This window comes from Ochotona curzoniae, unplaced genomic scaffold, assembly GCF_017591425.1.
Source record: "Ochotona curzoniae isolate NIBS_2020 unplaced genomic scaffold, NIBS_Ocur_1.0 contig_4792, whole genome shotgun sequence".
In the NCBI taxonomy this organism is placed as follows: domain Eukaryota; kingdom Metazoa; phylum Chordata; class Mammalia; order Lagomorpha; family Ochotonidae; genus Ochotona; species Ochotona curzoniae.
In genome coordinates, this window is record NW_024466389.1 from 9,518,308 (window position 1) to 9,538,560 (window position 20,253).

Sequence of the window (20,253 nt, forward strand, 5' to 3'; positions counted from 1 at the left end):
CGATACCCTTAAGAAAGATGGCAGCTTCCTAGCGTCCACGCCCTTTTCCACCATGGCTGCCTCGGCCTCCTTGGGGCCCCGGCCGGGAGCCTCTTCCGGGCTCGGCAGGGGGCGGGTCCATGGAGGAGAGGTATGCGTGCGCGCGCCTGCGACGACGGCGCGCTTCAGGGCGCAGGCGCGGGGAGGGGCGGGGGGAGGAGGGGAAGCGGCGAGTAAGATGGAAGATGAGGAGGTCGCTGAGAGCTGGGAGGAGGCGGCAGACAGCGGGGTAAGGAGGAGCCGCCGCCCCGGGTCAGGACCGGGCGGGACCTGGCGGGAGGGAAGCCTCCGGGGAGCGGGTCTGGGGACGTTTCTTCCCCAAGATGGGCCCCCTACGCCGGTCCGGGGGTGGAGGAGAGGTCCCTGGTTCTTGAGCGCCGTGAAGGCCTCTTAAAGGGGCCGCGTTCCAATTCTTCCCCCACCTTTGCCCGGTGCTCCACCCTTCCCCCCCTCCCCGTGTGCGCGTTCTCCGGAGCTCCCCACCCGCCACCCACGACCTGCTGGGGTGGTCCCCGCGCCCGCTGGCCGCTCCTGAACCCCGGTCACCCTTCTTTCCCGTCGCCCTCCCCCCGCAACCCCGCCCGAGGCACCATTTTAAAGTTCCTGCGCTGTGATGAGGGACACACATGGTGTGGCAGTGGCGGGGCATGGGGGGTGCTTGCGCGAACGGGGGCGGCCAGGCCGGCCTTGGAGGTGGAAGGAGGGTGAGCGTGGGGATCTGGGGGCGGGGTGGTCCGGAAAATGAGTCGTGTTTGAGCCGCTGATCGTTCTTCTGAAATCCCCCAGCGCCATGGTGGGCGAGTTTGGGCTTTTCTCTTTCAGTTTTACTCTGGAGTCTTCGCTAGGCAGGTCCCTGGGGGGAGCCCGCCGGAGCAACCGAAAGCTCTGCGGGCAGCCCCTCTCAGCCCCACCAGCCCCGGCGGGTGCGAACTGGGAAGGGGCCGCATTCCTACAGAAGGGAGGAGGAAAGGGGCCGTGCGCCTTATTTGGTGGGACTTTTGGTTCGCCTCCGGGAACAGTCGGGGGGGAAAAAAAATTATCCCCGAGCAGAAACTGGCTGCGCTGTTGGGTTCGGGATGTGTTGGCTGTGACGAGTCTGTGCATGGTTCCGTGATGAACGCGTGACCCGTGCTGGGAAGGGCTGGGCGGGTGTCCGGTGCGGCAGGAGTTGGGCTTTCTTCCGTGGGTGCTGCTCTGAGTCCTGGAGGAGGCGGGCACGCTGTCCCCGGCTACGGGAATGTCGAAACTTGGCTTCAAGTTTTGTTTCCGCTGGTTCAGCATTCCTGTTGTGGTTGTTTATGTTTTTTCCACTGAGCACAGTGGAGACTTGGAAGGAGGACCCGGTTAGGGGAGCACGGCATCTTGCTTGGGTCGCAGGTGTGTTGGGTATTCACACATTGGCCAGCACGAGGGCCTGCTGTACCTCACCTTGACTTTGTGCCTGAGACGCACGTTTTTCACGTTAGAGGCTTCGAACCACCACGCTAGTAGGAATTAACCACCCAGCCCCACTTCTGAATAACACGTGGCCTACGGTGGCACTCCAACAGGATCCTCGATCCCCCCTGGCCCCCGGGGGTTGTAGCCTTCCTTTGGTTTTCCTTACATGTTGAGTATCATGCCAAGGAAATAGAAAGTGAAAGGAACAGAAAGGAATTAGGGTTCAGCTGAAACCCCCATAGGGTTGTTTTCATTTTCCAGAATGGACAGGTTGCTTTGGAGATCAGCAACTCCAGGTCCTAATTTACCGCCCAAGTGCAGAGAGGAGAGATTGAACTTGGGTCTGTGTGCAGTCTGCCTTTCCGCAGCCTGAGTTTCAGTGTATAGAAACATTGTTGCCCCAGATGTCCTTTCTGTAATGGAATCCTGTGGTAGCATCATCTTCTGTTACAGATAAGACAGGGAGGAGGCTGCTGTGTTCAAGGTCACGCAGATAGTGCTGACTTTTGACGCCACGCCTGCCTGACTTTTGGTTTGGGTCCTTCGTTTTGCCTCTTGCCTGCTTGGAAACCTGGGGCTGGCTTGGGCATTGGACGGTGCCTCTCGGTTGTACCGTGTTTGCTTTGGGCTCCCGTTTGAAGGGTCTCATGAATTTGTTTCCTTTCATGGTTCACAAAGGGGTCTTCCAGACTAGGCGCTTTTGGAGAAGGGCAGCCAGGGAGGAGGGGTTGAAGTAATGTGTCGGCGTCCACCTGCACCACCACCACCACCAGTTGAAACCTAGGTGGAGACAGGACTGGGGAGGGGGGAGTGATCAGTTCGGAAAGTGGGTCTCTCACTGCAGCCCTGCAGCTAGGCTTCCACCATGCTGGACTTCTGTTTCCTGTAAATCCAGAATACCTAGTGCTCAGTGTTAAGTCATGACATTCAGTGAAAAACTAACTTTGCAAGACACTGCAGATAGTCAAAACAGACTGGTTTTGGCTTTAGTTTGGGCAGGAAGCACTTAAGCATCTGTAACACCCCTCCTTTACCTGTTTGCCCCAGAGAGAGGTTAGCATCCACAGTCGGGGGACAGTTGGAGAACAGCTATTTCCATTTCATCAAGGAAAAATGAAAAACATAAATAAAATAAATAAATAAATAAAAATAAAAATAGACTGCCTTTGGTAGAGATTAAAATATAAAATACCGTGGGTTTTTTTGTTGTTGTTGTTGTTTATTTGTTTAAGATTTATTTTTATCAGAAAGGCGGATATACAGAGAGGAGAGACAAAGAGAGGAAGATCTTCCATCCAATGATTCACTCCCCCAGGCTGCAACGGCTGGAGCTGAGCCAGTCCGAAGCCAGGAACCTCTTCCGGGTCTCCCACGCGGGTGCAGGGTCCCAAAGCTTTGGGCCATCCTTGACTGCTTTCCCAGGCCACAGGCAGGGAGCTGGATGGGAAGCGGGGCTGCCGGGATTAGAATTGGCGCCCATGTAGGATCCTGGGCGTGCAAGGCGAGGACCTTAACCACTGTGCCATCGCACTGGGCCTCAAAATACCGTGTTTGTTGGTTTAAGATTTGTGTCTTTTAGCATAAACAAGTCTCAAGGGACAAATAGGGCATTTTGTGATTGGAAAACAGTCACAAGCTGGTTGATGGTTGATCAGCCTTGTGTGGTTTAATGCTAAACAGCGAGTGAAAGGTGGCCCAGTCCACCTGTGGGTGCTCAGCTTGTCCAGCTGTGGGCGTGGAGCGTCTTAGCTTCAGCGACCCCTGATTCTACTGCATCTGGAAAGTGCCCACGTGTTCTTTCTCTCAAGAAAAAGTCTGAGAGCTGTTGGGAAGAAAATGCATCCTAAGTTAAAGGAAAATTGGCTTGCTCGATTGAGAATTCAGTTCTAGATTTATCTTCTACCACACCAGCCGCTCATCAAACTTGTCACAGTGAGGCAGGCGGTGTGTAGGGCCTTGGAAAGGTGTCCGTGAACTCTGGATGCCAACTGTGCGCTGGGCACTGAGGCTCAGGCCAATGCTGGAGTCAGACTGGTTGGGCAACACTTGGCAGAGAAGCAGCACAGACGTGGCTGGGATCAGGGAATGTTTGTGGAGGAGGATGCCCAGGTGAGATTTCAAAGATCAGTCCAATTAAGCGTTGTGAGTCTGGGAGAGTGGGTGCTGCAGCACAGGACCTGCGCTCAGCCCGGCTAAGTGAAGGGAGATGAGGCCGGGGGCCCAGAAGCTGCAGGGAGAGCAGGCAGGGCCGGGTGGGGAAGGGCCTGCTGGCACTCGGGCCTGGGAGCTTGGACCTTGTCCTGACAGCAGAGGGTGGAGCTTTGGCTGCTTTTTTTTTTTAAAGCAAAGGAGTGGCATAGATTCTGTGTTAGGAAATAAGAGCTTTGATTTGCTTTGTTTTGAGAGGTGGCGGTGCTGCCTTAGGTGGTACCTGCCACTTTGCTTCGGGGTCCACAGTTCCTCCTGTAGCTGCTGTCAGCGTCTGTCCTTACAGTCAAGAAAGTGACTTTGTGAGGGTGGAAAGCGCACACCCAGGTAAGCCATGACTGCAGGCCCTCTCATTTGGCTCAGTGTTTGGAAACCTTGAGTCTACCGTGTCCTCAAAGGTGGCTTGCACTCAGGACGGCCTTTGGCCAGGACCCTGCAGCGAAGTCTGTCCCTGACATTCTGGAGAAATGTCTATTCTCTGTGGCTTCAAAGAAGGGCAGATAACCAGCTTTTCTCAGCTCTTTTCCTCCAGGCTGCATAGGGGATCTGTTGGCAGCATGCTGTGGGTGTTCCAGGGAACTGCCATGGTTGCTGTGGGCTGGGAGCTGGGGAAGTCCCGGGCCTTGCTGGGCTTCCTTCTGGGACAGAAGAGAATGAAAGCAGGTGGTAGAATCCTGTGCAGAGCCGGTCCTTGTCTCAGTGTGATGACTCAGAAGCATTCCTGGTCCTTCGTTTCCAGTTCCCACTGTCTCTCAGGTCCCTGCAGAGGCAGCGCCCATTGTTGGCTTCCAATGGCGGAGGGTATTCTTTCCTGCAGTTTCCCCACAGGAGTAGAAGTTTCTTTCCTTTTAGGACAGCTGCTAACTTGCTTCCCAGGAGGTGGCTGACCTGAGCTGTGGTAACCTCTGGCAGGTGTGCCACCAAGGTTTCTCTACCCAGTTCTTTCCAGCTGGGCCAGGCATCCTTTTCTTGAGCATGTATTTCTGCAGGATGTGATTGGTGAGAGTCAGGTCAAAGCCAGTCACCAGTGTGCTGTGTGTACATCAACAGTCTTGTCCTCTGGTGGTGAGATGCTCCCTCCCCGGAAGTGTGTCCTCCCTCATCTGAAATCCCCTGGTAAAAGAAAGCAGGAAATAACAGGCATTCCTTTGCAGAGGGAGTAAGGAAGATAAACAGCCTGGGGGGAGGGGCCAGAATGGCTAAGGGTGGGTAGTCTGTGACAGCGACTGTCCATCCTGGCCTCTTGGAGAGTCCACACCGTCAGGGCTGTGCTTTGACCTGGGGACCAGGTCCCCAGCCCTGAGGCCCGGACAAAGCACTGGTGATGCAGTTCTTCCAGGTCCAAGGACCTGTGACCTTGGTTGGTGCTGACCTCCTGAGGTGTGGGTCCTGCAGAGGGCATCCTGGGGTTAACCAGTTCCATGCTGTGAACCTGTGGAGCCAACACTGTGAGTCATGAATGCCCTCCAGGCTTGCCTCTCCTGCAATTTGTTTACACCTGCTCCTCACTGGATAATTAGCTGAGTGCTTTAGGATGCATAGTTACTCTTTCCTTTGAAGTGTTTTATTTGTTTTCACCTGGGATTGACCTGGACCTCTGGAGCTCCAGGCTCTAGAGCCAATGAATAATCCTGCCCTTGATTGTAATGGATAGGGTGAGTGAGTGGGAGGCTTGTTGAAGTGGGTGCTCAGAATTGGGGGAGTCACGTGGGCCAGGTGTAAAAATGCATATCTGCTTGGGGTTCTTAAGTCCTGAATTTGAGTGTCTTCACCGCGACTTGGCCACCATCCCTGCTGTCCTGCCTTTCCTCCTCTTCCCTTCCTGCTGGCTTTAGCTAGCTGGCCCTGGAGGTGTGGTCAAGTGCTGCTCTTTGTAGAGCCTCTGTGGAAAGCCGGTAGCAATAAAGGTCAGAAGATGGGTTTAAGTTGAGGGTCTGACTTAGGCACATCATCATACTCCTCATACTTTTTAAAATTTATTTTTATTGGAAAGTCAGATAAACAGAGAGGAGGAGAGACAGGAAAATCCTCCTTCCGCCGACCCACTCCCCAAGCAGCCGCAATGGCCAGAGTCTTGATTCTCGATTACCATGTTTTGATTCTTAAGAGTGCTCAGTTGTGGGCCTGGCACAGTAGCATAAGGGTTAAAGTATTCGCCTTGAACGCGCACCAGTTCTAATCCTGGCATCCCTACTTCCCATCCTGCTCCCTTGGGACCCTGCACCTGTGTGGAAGACCCAGAAGAAACTCCTGGCTTTGGACTGGCTCAGTTGCAGCCACTTGGGGAGTGAACCATTAGACGGAAGATCTTCCTCTTTGTATATCTGCCTTTCCAATAAAAAAAGAAATAAATCTTTAGAAAAAAAAGCGCTTAGTTGCTGCAATATTAAATGTACAGCAGAAACACATTTGTTTAAAGATTAATGTATTTGTAAGACAGTATCACAAAGCCAGAGAGATTTTCCATCCCATGGTTCACTCCCCATTTGGAGGTTGAAGTCAGGCGTTCCATCGTGTTTTTCCACATGGGTGGCAAGGACCTAACCAAGTAGTCAGCCCGTGTTCCACGGCCTTCCCAGGAGCACTAGCAGATGGGGAATAGAGCAGCTGTAACTAGAACAAGCACTCTGATATGGTATACTGGCATTGTGCCACCAGATTGCCCCAAACACATCTTAGATTCTAAAGTTAGACTAAGACTGCATGCTGTAACAGAAGGTACAGCACAAGCCACATACATAACTTTGCATTTTAAAATACAAAGGAACCGGTGTAATTTTAATATTTTAAACTTAATTTGATATATCAAAAGTTATATAGTTTCAAAAATAATTACATTTAAGATATGTAAATGAGAGTGGGCATTTGGCCTCATGGTTTAGGTTCCAGGTGGTTCCACCCACATCCCATCATCTAGTGCTCCTACTCACCGGGGAATTGGCATTGCAGTACAGCTGAGGCTCAGATGCAGCCACTTTAAAATGGGACGTGGGTGTCCCCAGCTGGATTCCCTGGGAGGCAGCCGGTGGCCGCTCCAGTGGTTGGTTGAGGACCTGTCGCCCACGTGTGAGACCTGGGTGGGGTGAACCAGAAGATGGGAGCTTGCTTATTTAAGGTTGACAAATATGTACAGGTGAACTCATTGGCACTGTTTATATTGTGAAATCCTGTTGCTTATGGCGTGGTATATCTCACTTCAGACCGGCCATGTAGAAAGTGCCTGCGTGTAATAAATACTGGCCAGCAAGCAGGTGGCACAGCCAGATTTAGGGCAGTGGAGAGGGTCCAGAGGAACCTCCACCCTTGCTGGGAGGGCACAGAGAGACCTTGCGAGTGGAATGAGCTGGGGAAAGAAGAAGCAAGAGACGATTTTGCCTTGCAGGCAAGAAAAAATTGTCCGGTCTATAGAATGTACCACTAGCGTTGCCTGCCATAGTTTTCTGGTACCTTTGGTTTTCTCAAGTTCGAATTTTGGTGGTCCTAGGAATTATAGCTAATTTCCTTATGAATCAGATCCAGAACTGGACTTGGCGATGAGTTAGAGTCATTGTTAAAATAACTTTCTAGGGCTGGCGCCGTGGTTCAAGGCTAAACCTGTTCCTTTAGGTGCTGGCATGCCTTATGGTCACCAGTTTGTGTCCTGGCTACTCCACTTTTCATCCAGCTCCCTGCTTGTGGCCTGTGGAAGCAGTTGAGGACAGCCCCAAACCTTGGGACCCAGCACATGTGTGGGAGATCCTGAGGAAGCTCCTAGCTCCTGACATGGGATTGGCTTAGCTCTGGCCATTGTGGCCACTTGGGGAGTTAGCTGGTGGATGGGAAGGTTTTCTTTATCTCCTTTTTTTTTTTTTTTTTTTCTGTAAATCTGACTTTCCAATAAAAATAAATTTTAAAATGCTCTTCTAGATTGCAGCTTCCTGGTAAGTTGAATCATTTTTACTGCCATTCCTCTGTGTGTGTTTAATTAATTTACCTTTATTGCAAAGGCAGAGTTAGAGATCTTCCATCCACTGGTCACTCCCCAAATAGCCCACAGTAACCAAAGCTGAGCCAATTCAAGGCCAGGAGCTTCTTCTAGGTCTTCCACATGGGTGCAGGGGCTCAACCACTTGGGGCATCCTCCGCTGCTTTCACAGGCCATGAACATGGAGCAGCCAGGACGTGAATCGGTACCCACAAGGGATGCCAGTGCTGCAGGGAGAGGTTTTAGCTTCTGCACCATGCTGGCCCTTCTGCTCATGTTTTCGTTCTTTTTTCCATCCTTCTCTTCTTGGGCCTCTTGTCCTGTATGTCCCTACACTTCCCTGGTGGATTACTTGCTCTTTCCTTGCAACATTGTTACAGTTAAAGTATCTGCCTTCTCCCACCCTCCTGGGAGCTCCTAGTCAGCCTTGGCTTAGCATGCCTCTGCCCACTTCTGCTTGATTCACAGTGAGTTATCCGTAGATAATTTTTTGGTCACAGAGTAGCAGAGGGAAAATGGACTCTTGTTACAGTTAACAAAGCCTGGACTGCCTTAGGGGCAGTTTCAGAATTGCCCTATGCCCTGCAATGACCCGCCTCATTACCTGGAGTGGTTTCCCCTGGGTAGGATCAGCAAAGGAAGGAGTGCTTTCTGGAAAATGGAGCCCAAGGACAAAAAAAAAAAACTAGGTATGCGTTCAAAAGAGGAATTAATGAATCAATGCGTGGTTGTGGCCCACAGGTCTGTATGCTGCCCCCTTGTTTTTCCTTGTCTGATTTGTTTGCTCAGAGTTGAGTTAATTTTTGAACCGTGGGTTCGTTGTTGTGATGCGGCTGGTAAAGCCACCACCTGTGACACCAGCATCCCCTGGGGCTGCCTGTTTCAGTCTCAGCTGCGGCTCTTCCAGTCCAGCTCTGCTGATGTGACTAGGAGAGCAGCAGAAGATGGCCCAAGTGCTTGGACTGCTTACTGCTGCACCCTCTTGGGAGACTTGGAGAAGCTCTTAGCTTTTGACCGGCCCAGCCCTAGCGGTTTGCTGCTTATATTAAAGTGAACCGGGATGCCCAAGATTTCTCGTCTTCTTTCTGACTCTGCCTTCCAAATAAAATAGATAAGTGTTTACAAATAGCAAACATTTTTTGAACCTGGTGGTGATCAGGGTATGATAGGATTGGGGGAGTTGGGCCTGGCGGCATGGCCTAGCAGCTGAAGTCCTCGTTTTGAACGCGCCGGGATCCCGTATGAGCGCTGGTTCTAATCTTGGCAGCTCCGCTTCCCATCCAGCTCCCTGCTTGTGGCCTGGGAAGGCAGTCGGGGATGGCCCAGGGACTTGGGACCCTGCACCCACGTAGGAGACCTGGAGGAAGAAATTCCTGGCTCCTGGCTCCTGGCTCCTGGCTTCAGATTGGCGCAGCACCCGCCGTTGGGCTCACTTGGGGAGTGAGTCATGGGACGGAGGATCTTCCTCTCTGTACATCTGCCTTTCCAATAAATAAATAAAATCTTTTTTAAAAAGAAAGGATTTGGGGAGCTACTCTCCCTGGCTCGGGGTGGAGGCAGAGTAGGCGCTTTGGGTGGTCTGTCATGGCAGGACACCATGACCTCTGCACTGCTGGCACGGAGAAGAAAAGCTGAGCCACAAGGGGGCTCCACAGGGAGCGGCGGGCGTCTGGCCAGATCTCTGTGGGCAAGCACCCCAGAGACCTTTGGACAATCTGTTGTCCAATCTGTTGTGGATTGGACCTAAGAATTTTTGGGCTTCATTCCTGTGAATTTTTGGGCTTCATTCTTAAGTGGACTTGGACTGCCATGGGAGGTGTCAGCATCTCCTCCAGATTTGTGATGTATGGCAGTTTCAGGCACCAGACTGGTCAGATGGCTCTTCTGGGAGACCCCAACTCAGGTGTGGCCCAGGGGCATGGTTCCCATGCTGCTGCCCAAGACTTGAAGAGATTAGCCTGACGTGGCACTGGCTGCTGTGGCAGGAGTTGAGGGCCAGGATGCCCCATTTTGTGCTCTTTTTCAGCGTCTGTTTTTGCTGTTTTCTGAAATGGTTGTGTTGTACTGGAGTTCCCATCTCTGGGAGACTAGTGTGCCCGGATCCGGGTGGCTGCACAGGACCGGATGATTCCTTGGGGCACAGGGGACTCAAGGTCATGTGTCTTTTTCCTTGAATGAGAGAGGAAATGGAAACTAACAAAGAGGAAGACAGGCTATTGGAAAAGAATTCCATTGCCCCTAGAAGGAGGCTGGAGGCAGCAACGTCTGTTACCTCCCTCCACCCCCGCCCCAAATGCAGCATCATTGCCATCTCAGGAATGGTGTTGGTCACCGGCTGACCAGGGAGTCCTGGTTGTGATGAGGCAGGACAGTGTGCTCCGCCCCTTTGGCTGGGAACCGAGTGGGACGGGTTGAGGGAGCAGCCCTGGGGAGCAGGGAGCCGCAGATCAGGCACCACAAGGAAGAGGCCCCCTTCTGCTTCCTGGAACAGCCTGTGAGGATTCAGCTTGGTTCTCTCCATCTTCTGAGCTTAGCTCCTTTGACTCCATCCTGGAAGGCATTGTCTCCCCAGGGTGGACCCGAGCAGGTGGACCTTGAGCATCTGTAACTGAGGAAGAAGTTGCACCTGCTGTGCAGCCCTCGGTCCCTGCAGCAGCCCACTGGCTCTCCCCTCCCTATTCTCCCCATTTGACACTGCAGGAGTCTGCCCTCATAACCTGTCTTTCCGTACAGGCACACCCTCAGCCTGTCTGTCTGCTCTGTTCCTTTCCCAGACTGTGACTGGGTCATAAGTGAGGCGGTTTGAGGTGACTTTTGGCCTGCCCTCTTCCTTGGGAGTGATCTGGTCCTAGCACACTCCATGCCCCAGCTCTCTGCCAGAGGCTCACACAGTGTGTCGCAAGGTTAAGGCAGCAGCTCAGAGCTCATCATTGGGTGAGTGGCATCAGCAGGCAGTGGTGTCTGGCTTCATTTCACCCCATGATTGTGGCCACTCTGTGCCTCCCCACAGGGAACAACCCCGCCCAGAACCAGCTCCTTCTCCACCTGACCCCACTCATTCTTCTGGCTTCCCTTGCTCTCTCAGACCAAGCAGTACATATTCTGTTGTTGTAGGTCATAGCCCTCGAAGATAAATAATACAGGTGTTTGTTGTTGCTTTTTAAGATTATTTTTCTGGGCCGGGTGTTGTGGCCTAGCGGCTAAAGTCCTTGCCTTGAATGCACCGGGATCCCATATGGGCTACAGTTCTAATCCCAGCAGCCTCGCTTCCCATGCAGCTCCCTCCTTGCGGCCAAAAGCCCAAAGCCTTGGGACCCTGTGTGGGAGACCCAAAAGAGGCTCCTGGTTCCTGGTTTCAATGCAGCGCAGCACCAGCCTTGTGGTTGCTTGGGGAGTGAATCATTGAACTGAAGATCTTCTGCGTCTCTCATCAACCTTTGCTATGGGATGGCGACATTGGGAACGGCAGCTGATCCTGCTGCTGCACACCCCTGGCTCTGTGACACAGCTCTTTAGTTTGTGCTTTCTAGAACAAAAGAGGTTGTGACATCCTAATTTACTGTTACGGTCTAGAGCCTGCTTGGTGCTCCTTGGCAAAAGATGAAATCCTGGCGGGGGAAGCTGCCCCCCACCCCCGTGCCCGTTCCAAACAGAGCCATGGAGTGGGGGCTCTCTCCCTGGCCTATAACACAGGAGTCTTGGCCTGCTGCAGGGTGCTGTGTCCCTGTGGGGCAGCTGCTCATTCCAGGCCTTGCCTGGAGGCTCCCGCCCTCAGTATGACGGGCCTGCACAGTTCTCGCGAGCCGTCATGGCTGTGCAGGAGATTCACTTCCTTCTTGGGGTGTCCCTGGTGGAAGGATGTTAGCTGAGAACTCAGTCTGGAGCAGACTGAGTGTAAGGCCTTGTCTAAGCAGAGAGTGGCCAGGCTCCTGCTGCCGGGGCAGACTCCAGAGCCAGGCACAGTGCCCTCTGGCTGTTGGCAGAAGCTCCCTCCCTTGAGTGGTTGGCTGTGGGCACGTCGGTGTCCAGCAGCCATCTGGTTCTGACCAGGATCTGTTTTCCATTAGAGCTGCTTAGGTTTATAAGCCACTCTGTCATCTAACGAAAGAATTGCTCTCCCTCTCTGATACAGCCACTTGGGTCTGGTGTGATGGAGTTGGATGGGCATTTTAGTTAGAGGAGTGCCAAGGGGCAACGTGGGTTCAAGGTGAGGACAAAACACAGCAGCCATGACAGCTTATACCAGCAGTATACCTTAAAGTCAGGCATTGTTCTAAACCCAGTGATAGTGTGTACCAAGGGCGGTCATCTCGTTCTAGTTGGGGGATAGAGGCCCATTTAGCTGGATGTGGCCCATAATGCCTTCTTGAAAGACTCTTTTTCCTGGCCAGGCGGACGCTGGCCCTCTTCCCTGAGAGCAGTCTGATGGGACCCTTCCCACCCCCCCAAGATCCTGAAGGTGTGCTGGGGCCCGTGAGCCTTGCAGGTCTCCTTGTTGATCCTCACAGTGATGAGAATGTGAGAATTTACACAAAGAAGTTAAAATGTCAGAGCCTTCCCATGAACATCTGGAACTAAATTTCTTGTAAAATAGCAGACCTGATGTGGATACACAAAGCCAGCCAAGTCTCAGAACTGTCACAGCCACCCCCGTGACTTCCAGAGCCTTCTCAAATGACTGCCCCCATCCCCGAGTGCTGATGTAGTTTGACAGCAAGCAGCAGCCCAGCCCAGTCCCTTCCTCCCCAGCAGACACAGGAGGAAAAAAAAATGAAACATTTGTCTCACCGACCTTCCTGCACCAACCCTCTCCACTCTGAGACCTATATTGTCATGCATCCCTCTCAGTCACAACCAAGGCTCTGTGGTGGTTCAGAGGCCAGCACCGTGGTTCCCCAGGCTAATCCTCCACGTCGTGGTGGCGGCATCCCAGATGGGGCCTGGGAAAGCAGTAGGCAATGAACCAAAGCCTTGAGCCCCTGTGCTCACATGGGAGACACTCCTGGCCTCAGATCAGCTCAGGCCTGGCCGTTGGGTCTGGCCCTGCCAAGGCAGCTGTTGGCAGTACCAGAAATTCAGTACATGTGCCACAGGCTAATTTTTCAGTTCCTGGTTTTATGTGACTCTTACGAGGTTAGAAGTGCCCAGATGATGCTTGGCAGGTAGAAGGTTTCCCAGCTCTGGTCGGCACCAGTCAGAACCAGAGTTCACGTCAGGCTGGATTTAAATGTCTTCATATTGTTTACAAGGAAGGGCAAGAGGAACTCTATTCCAGGTAATACCACGAGGCTCAGCCAGCTTTATTACTAGTAAACAATAGTTTAAGGTCAGAAAGATTACTTCATAATGATAAACTTTAATTTCCTGGCAAGACTAACGCTGTTCCTTCTGGAATCGTAGATCAGATAGATTGGGAAGAATGGAGAAGCTGGTGAACCTTGCCGTGGGCAGCACCCACTCAGACAGCTGGCACTCATCCCAAGTCAGGACTCCTCAGCCTGGACTGAGGAACTGTCTGCATGGGGCTGTCTGGGAGTGGGATTGCGCAGCACCTCTGGCCGTCCAGCAGCGGGGCTGTCAAGGGTGTGGGATTGTGCAGTGACTCAGCCTTGTGCCCCTGGGCGCCCACCGCCCCGGGTGAGACCCCCTGTTACTATCTACTCTCGGGAGACACAGGGTTTTGCGTGTATTTTCTCCAGTACTGGATGGTCTTGCCCTCAGTGAGTAGGACATTTTATGAGGAAAAATCAGCAAAGCAGGCAAAAAGTCTGGACACTCATGCTTTGCCTTCTTACAGCTTGCCTCGCCTTCCCTCTTCCAGCATGGGAGGTGCTGACTTGGGCTGTGTGGAGATGGCATGAAGTTCCTAGTGCAGGGCCCTGGGAGCTCCCACTGGTTGGGGGTGGCCTGGCCTCTGTGCTGGGAGAGCAGGGCCAGAATGTTCTAGAAGGCTGTCCCACCTTCTGCTCCTGCTTTTTTCTGAAGTGATGGTTCTGAGTTCACTGGGCTCTGGCTCTAGGGACTCCTGCTGCACTGCCTGTTCCCCAGACCCCCAGCAGCTGTCTGCCTGCAGCTCCTTGAGCTCCTGCCTCCTGCACCCGCACGCAGCCTCTGCTATGCTCTCGGCCTTTTGCTAGGTGCTGATCAAACAGGGTTTGAATCCAAACAGAAAACAGACTAACTGTAAGTTGTTTGTGACATGTGTCACAGTGGGCCTGGGAGTTTGTGAAGGGAGAGGACACTGCTGCCCGTGGAGCTGTGTGCTGGGCTCCAGGGGTCACAGTGGTTCAGTATGCCATAGCCCAGGACAGGGTCAGGTGATCCAGACGGGTGCTGGCGCCGGAGGCTGTGCTGCCTGGTCCTACGTGCAGCTGAAGGATGGCTTGATTTAGAAAGCTGATTGGAATGGCTCTCTGGAGGCCAGCTGACTGATCAGAGGCTGTGCTGATGTTAGCTCAGCAGTGAGGTCTAGAAGTCTTATTGCAGCCACGGGGGTTGAAGGGAGAGGGAGTCAGGTCTCAAACCCCTGAGTCCAGTCCATGTCCATTACCTGAAGGACATGGTTGTGTCCCTGGCCAGAGAGACATTGCCTTTATCTCTGAAAATAAAGACCTGAGTTTTTATTCCAGAGAGATTTTTTCCACTTTTTATATACATTTTTTTCCTCTAGGAAATAGACAGACGGTTGGAAAAAAAACTGAAGATCACACAAAAGGAGAGGTAAGGCTCCTGTCTGGTCTGAGGCCTGTGCTGTCTGCCACTCGAGAGCTGGGCAGTCAGAGGGGCCCTCCAGCTGGCCCTGAGGCGGAGCAGGTCAGGCGCCTGGCCAGCACACCCTTGTGAATTAGAGACCAGGAGGAGGTGGCTAGAGGCTTTGGGAGTGAGGCTGGCAGGTTTCCTACCTCCCAGCTTCTTGGGTCGCGCTGTGGTGTCTGATGGTGAGTGGGGAGAACAAGGTGGAAGGTGTGGGTTTCGGGCCCGTGGCTCTGAGCCCTGGCTGTGTGCTTTCCCGCTCTGGTCCTGGGTGCCTGTGTGCCGGCAGGAATTGGCAGAGATGTTGTCTCTGGGCCTTAATCATCTGGTGCTTTAGGGTTGTGAAGTTATAAGGAAGAGTCTAGGAAATGCGTGGAAGACCTTTAAGTTCAACTTTGTTCCCAGCCATCCAGCAGAGGAAGTGGGTTTCCAGAGCAGGTGAAAGGCAACTTGAGCTCTCTTTGGGCCTGGGGAATTGGTCGGATTTCCATAGGTTTGAGTGGCAGGAAGGAGAGCAGGGCCTCTCTGGGTTTGCTTGATGGGCTACAGTCATTTCGCAGGAACTCTGGGCTGCTGCCTGCCCGCAGCTTCCCTGACTCCCTGTCTGCCTGCTCATCCCAGCAATCTCACTAACCCCTGGTCACAGAATCCTTACTATGCCGTCCCTCCAGTCCCTACCCCTCCAACCACTGTGGCTCTGGTTGGTTCTGGAGAGAAACTAGCAGGGCTAGGGGAGGGTCCTGGCAGCTGTGGTGATGGCCGGTCCTGCCTCGGCCCCCTTCTCCCATGGTGTGGTGTTTCCTTCCTTGTGTTGTTTCCCTCTTGTTTTTTTCCGTGGCTCCATCTCTCCTGAGGCCACATGGCCTTGCTGCGCATGCCCACCAACCTTGAACAGTGCTTCTTAGGAGAGCGTTGCCAAGTGCTGTCTCAAGGACAGGTTTGAACGCCAGCCTCGCCGTGCCCAGGAGGCGGGGAGCCAGTGAGGGAGGTTTCTCTGTGCAAGCTCTTGGTTGAGCTGACTCGGTGTCTGGTGTGCTTTGTCTCGGGGAGGCGCAGGGTGCACCCACAGGAAAGCCATTTGGTAAACCCTGTCTAGGTGCCAGGCAGGCTTGGCGTGTTTGCCTGCTGTGAGGAAGCGCCATGCTGAGTGTGGACTCCTGGCCACACACCCTGGCCTGTGGAGGCGACTGAGATTCAAATTGCATTCATTGGAGTCTGGATGTGGAATGTGTTGCCAAGCGGTGGTGGAGGTGACTGTGAGGAACTTGGGGCTGAAAGTCCCCAAACTTGGCAGGTGGTGGTCCAGCCTCCTTGGCCAGCTCAGGTTGGAGCTGCCGTTCCTGTGCACTGCAGAGCTGTGGCAAGGTTGCCATTTGGAGAAGCCCTTGGTGAGGCCTGGTGAGAGGCCAGAGGCTAGTGAACAGGGGTGGGAGGGCCGAAGGGCAAATGCTGAGGGTGGGCCCGAGAGGGAGGGCAGGATTTGTGAAGCTGTGTTTGCTCTTGTCAGCAGGAAATCCAAATCTCCTCCCAAAGTGCCCATTGTGATTCAAGACGATAGCCTGCCCGCCGGGCCCCCTCCACAGATCCGCATCCTCAAGAGGCCCACCAGCAACGGGGTGGTCAACAGCCCCAACGCCACCAGCAGGCCAGCCCTTCCGGTCAAGTCCCTAGCACAGCGGGAAGCCGAGTACGCAGAGGCCCGGAAGCGTATCCTGGGTAGTGCCAGTCCTGAAGAGGAGCAGGAGAAACCCACCCTCGACAGGTGAGTGGGGCTGGCAGGGCTGGCCCTCGGCCTCTTGGCAGTGCCCCCTCCTCAAGAGGCTTGACTCTGTGGAGTTGAACAGCAGGCAGGAGCCCAGCCCTCATTTGCAGTCTCCTGCTTGGTTGGTCTGTCTGGCTCTGGAAGTCGGCAGGTGCTTTGAGGAGATGGGGGCTGGCAGCCTCTGCAGGGTAGCTCAGTCTGCCACTCAGCTCTGCTTCACCCCGAACTCCCTCTTCTCCAGCCTCACTGCCTCATCCGGAGAATGGGACCGTGTTTCATGCCTGCTTTAGCGAGTTGGGTGACCCAGCGAATACAGGAGCAGGTGGCAGCAGATGAGGGCTGATCCTGCCCAGTCCATGGAAGGTGCTGGCGCAGGGTCTCAGTGTTACAGGAGCCCTCTGTGATGCCTTGATGGGTTTCCTAATCTCATAGTCACTCTTAGCAGTATTTTCTCTGCAGTAGAAGTTACATTACAAAGTGTCACATCCTAGCAAGCTCTGACTTTGAGGGGCTTCTTGGACTTAAGTCCATTTGCATACTTTCTCTCTGCCCCTTTGTTATTTTCAAGGGAGATCCATTCTGTTACTTCTTTACCAGAATGAAAAAATCCTTTTCCTTTGATTTCCTGCTGAAGTGCAGGAATCAGGTGTTAGTCCCCAGGAGGTGGGTAGGTGTGACCTGCTCTGCCCAGCTCCTGTTGGACTGGCCCTGGCCTGTTCCCTGGGGAGTGCGTGTGGCTCTGGGGAGGGCATGCTGCCAGTGATTGTCTTCAGACAGATCAGGCCTGCTCTCAGATGAGTGGTTGTGACCCCCCATGGAGTGGGTGGAGGCATGGGGAAAGCCATAGCCCCACCTTCCCAAAGGAATCTCCCCACTGGAGCTGCCCCCACAGCAGGCACGGTCGGTGTTTTAGGATTTGGGGGAATCTTCTGTGTCCTCCTTCAGGCCTTCCTCTTCCCTTCAGGCCCCCCAGGATCTCCCACCCTGAAGACAGCAGACAGCCCAACAATGTGATCAGACAGCCCTTGGGTCCTGACGGGTCACAAGGCTTCAAACAGCGCAGATAAACGCAGGCGCGAGAGGATGCCGCTGCCGCTGCCGCCACCGTCTTCGCCTCCTGGGTCGTCTGCCACAGGTCACACTGCTGTGGCCGACAGCTGGACTTGAGCAGAGGGAACGACCTGACTTACTTGCACTGTGATCCCCCTTGCTCCACCCACTGTGACCTTGAACCCCATGCACTGTGACCTCTCTCCTTCTCCCCTTCCCACTGTGATTGGCACGTCGACAAGGGCTGTCTCAAGTCAATGGAAAGGGAGAGAGGGTTGGGGTCGGGGGAGGGTTTGGGGGACCCACCAAGCACTCAGAGTCAGACAGTGCCACTTGGCCACTTGGGGTAAAGCCAGTGCCAGCAATAACAGTTTATCATGCTCATTAATTTGGGATTTCAAAACACAAGTGAGAACTCCCACCTCCCCACCCTCAAGTGCATGACTTCATCACTTAAAAAGTAAGTTCCATTTGAAAATATCCTTTCTTTTTTTTTTCCTTCCTGTTTTGTTTGTTTATACAAATACCTGATTTGCCAGAGAAGTGCATGGGAGGGGTTTTAGTGGTTTAATGAATTTTTAATTGAGAGGAATAGTTTGGTAGTCTTACTTAAAAATGTTTCTGGATAATTCTCTGGAAACATTAACCAATAGGATTTTGGTGAGCTTAGCTTCTGTATTCCTACTGCCACCCAGAAAGGGGGCAGGGCTCTTGCAGCCCCAAGGACAGGTGAGCACCCATGCCTATATACCTCCCCCTTCCCTGCCCCACCCCTGCTGAGACCCTACCTGGAGACTGGGCTAGCTCGACAGGCTCAGAGAGCCTGGGAGGGTGCTAGCCCCCACCTCAAGTGTACTGGGAGAAGTGAAGGGACTTCTCCTTCCAGACCCATGGGTGGCTCCCACTGGCCACTTTAAGAAGAGAGCTTGGAGCCTCAGAGAGGGATACCCACCTGGGCCTTGAAGCAAGCAATGTGGTCTCGTTCAGTATTTCCCTGTCAGCATGTGGCCAGAGAGGACTCCAGGCCTTCTGCCTGGTATGGGCAGAAGGCAGCTAGATCTTCCCATCCCGGCAAGGCTCAGACTCTGGGGAGCTTGTGGTGCTCGCTGTCCTGGGATAACCCAGCTCAGTAGTTAGCCCTGGGCTGTTTCTGTGCCTGGGGAGCAGCTGACCCCAGGTGAGGCTGGGAAAGGCAGCATGTGCTGGCAGCCTGGCTCTTAGGAGCCTCAGCTGCCCTTTGCCCTTTCCAGGGCAGGGCTGCAGGGAAGGCACTGTCTCCTTTGTCCCTGCAGCCTGGGGCCTTTTTTTTCCCCCTTGAAGTGGAAGAGGCTAGGAGGACTGCTCCCTGGACAGCTCCGTGTGTACACCCTGCCCCCTTGCAGGCTGCTTCCTGGTCTCTCACCTTGCACTGCGCCTTACCCCTCTGCCAGCTTGCCCGCTCCCGACCAGCAGATGGGTTTGGGCCAGTCAGTGTGTGATGGAGGGCAGCTCATGGTTGTCAGGGTGGCGAGTTGGGGTGTTGAAACCCTCCTGCTTTAGCTCACTTGGTTCTCGGCCCTACCCTGTGGGTATGCCAGGCCAGCCCCTGTGGAGCCATGTCCCATGACACCTTCCCTTCAGGAGGAAGGGCCAGCTGCTGGTTGAGTCAGCAGCCAGTCCCTAGCACGGGATGGTGTGGAGCTCGGGGTGGCCCCGGGGATGGAGTGGGAATGGGGCTGCCATCAAGAGGACATGTGACTACCTCCAGGAGTAGGCAGGAGGACAGATGGCTGCTAATCTTCCCAGTTGCACTGCCCTGGCCGAGTGTCCGCATTGGAAATATCTCGTGTCCATCCCTCAAGGAGTGGCAGCTCTGGCCCAGGTGGGAAAGCCAGAGGGGCCGTCCCCCCAGTCCCTGGCATCCCGCTCCTACCCTGCCCTCCTCCTGTGGGAGTCCAAGGCGAGGCTGGCAGGAAGGGTCTTTGGGTTGAAGATGTGGCAGGGACTGGTGCTCCCACCTCCTTCCAGCCAAAGATGGGGCTCTGCCCGCTGTGTGCCTGGCACCACCCACCAGCAGCCCCTTTCCCCCACCCCCGCAGTTCCCCAGGAGAGGTGGCAGGCAAAATTAAAAAAAGCAAACAAAAGGAATTGTGTTGTTGGGGAGAAGCGGGAAGGGAGAAGGGAGAACGGTTTGGATTTTGTGTGGGGTTTTTGTTTTGTTTTCGTAGTTGTCTGTAACTTTCCTCAAGTGCTTTTTCTCCTTTTCCTTTTTTTTTTTTTTTAAAGTAAGTTGCAGGCTTTGGCTTGGAACTCCCCAGGGGGTGGGGGTGAGGGGCAGAAACCGGAGGCTGCTGCCCTTTTATCTGCCTCCAGGGTACTGTCCCTTTCCCTCGGCTCCCCCTCCCTACTCCGGACCCCATGAGCCAGGCCTCAGACCTTCCAGCTAACCGCTTCCCATGAGCCACTACTACGATGTCAGCCTATAACCAAAGGAGCTGGGGGACAGGGCCTGGTGATTAACCCTTCTTAGCCCACTCAGTGAGGGTGCTCCCCACCTGCAGGCAGGAGGCAACACCCCATCTGCTACCATCAGCCCCTTCCAGAGCCCACCTGCCCCGCCATACCCTGCTCTGCCCTGTCTGGGGTGCTCTGCTCAGGGATGGGCCGGCAGGGCTACACCCAGCTTCCCTGCTAAGCAGAGGTTCGAGAACCCTCTGGGGTCCTGTGTTTCTGGTCGTGTGACCCCAGGGGTGCTCATGGGCCCCTTGGGTGTCTGAACGGAAGGGAACCGGGAGGGAGGGCCGCACCCAGGCAGGCTTTGCTGCTGGCGATGCGGACGGCTGCCCACCCCTACCCTACCCGCCCCGCGGGCACCTGAGTCGGCAGATACAGCATTTTATAAATTGTATTTTAAATACATGTTTTAAACTTGTCAGCTCATTGTCTTCCTTTCCGTCCCTGGTCGCCTCCCTCTTGCCATGGTTGTTGTGACCCTGGACGCTCCCTCTGCCTACCACCCTGGAGACACTGGTAGAGCAAGAGGCTAAGGGTGCTCCCA

General features: G+C 54.1%; 1 protein-coding gene across 2 annotated transcripts; it reads left to right on the forward strand.

Annotated features, from left to right (window-relative positions):
• Positions 1 to 205: 205 nt before the first annotated feature.
• Positions 206 to 20,127, forward strand: SZRD1 (SUZ RNA binding domain containing 1). 2 transcript variants are annotated; one of them, XM_040987963.1, is made up of 4 exons: positions 206 to 268; positions 14,322 to 14,371; positions 15,912 to 16,166; positions 17,131 to 20,127. In XM_040987963.1, the coding sequence occupies exons 1-4, from the start codon at positions 218 to 220 to the stop codon at positions 17,231 to 17,233; spliced, it is 459 nt and encodes a 152-aa protein (XP_040843897.1). In that variant the 5' UTR covers positions 206 to 217; the 3' UTR covers positions 17,234 to 20,127. The 2 variants fall into 2 exon arrangements, with proteins under 2 accessions (XP_040843897.1, XP_040843898.1); XM_040987964.1 differs by having other exon boundaries at positions 15,915 to 16,166.
• Positions 20,128 to 20,253: the final 126 nt, after the last annotated feature.

Coding starts and splice junctions, on each gene's coding strand:
- SZRD1 (XM_040987963.1), top strand. CDS start 218: ATGGAAGATGAGGAGGTCGCTGAGAGCTGGGAGGAGGCGGCAGACAGC. Junction 269..14,321: donor AGGAGGCGGCAGACAGCGGG/GTAAGGAGGAGC, acceptor TTTTTCCTCTAG/GAAATAGACAGACGGTTGGA. Junction 14,372..15,911: donor AAGATCACACAAAAGGAGAG/GTAAGGCTCCTG, acceptor TGCTCTTGTCAG/CAGGAAATCCAAATCTCCTC.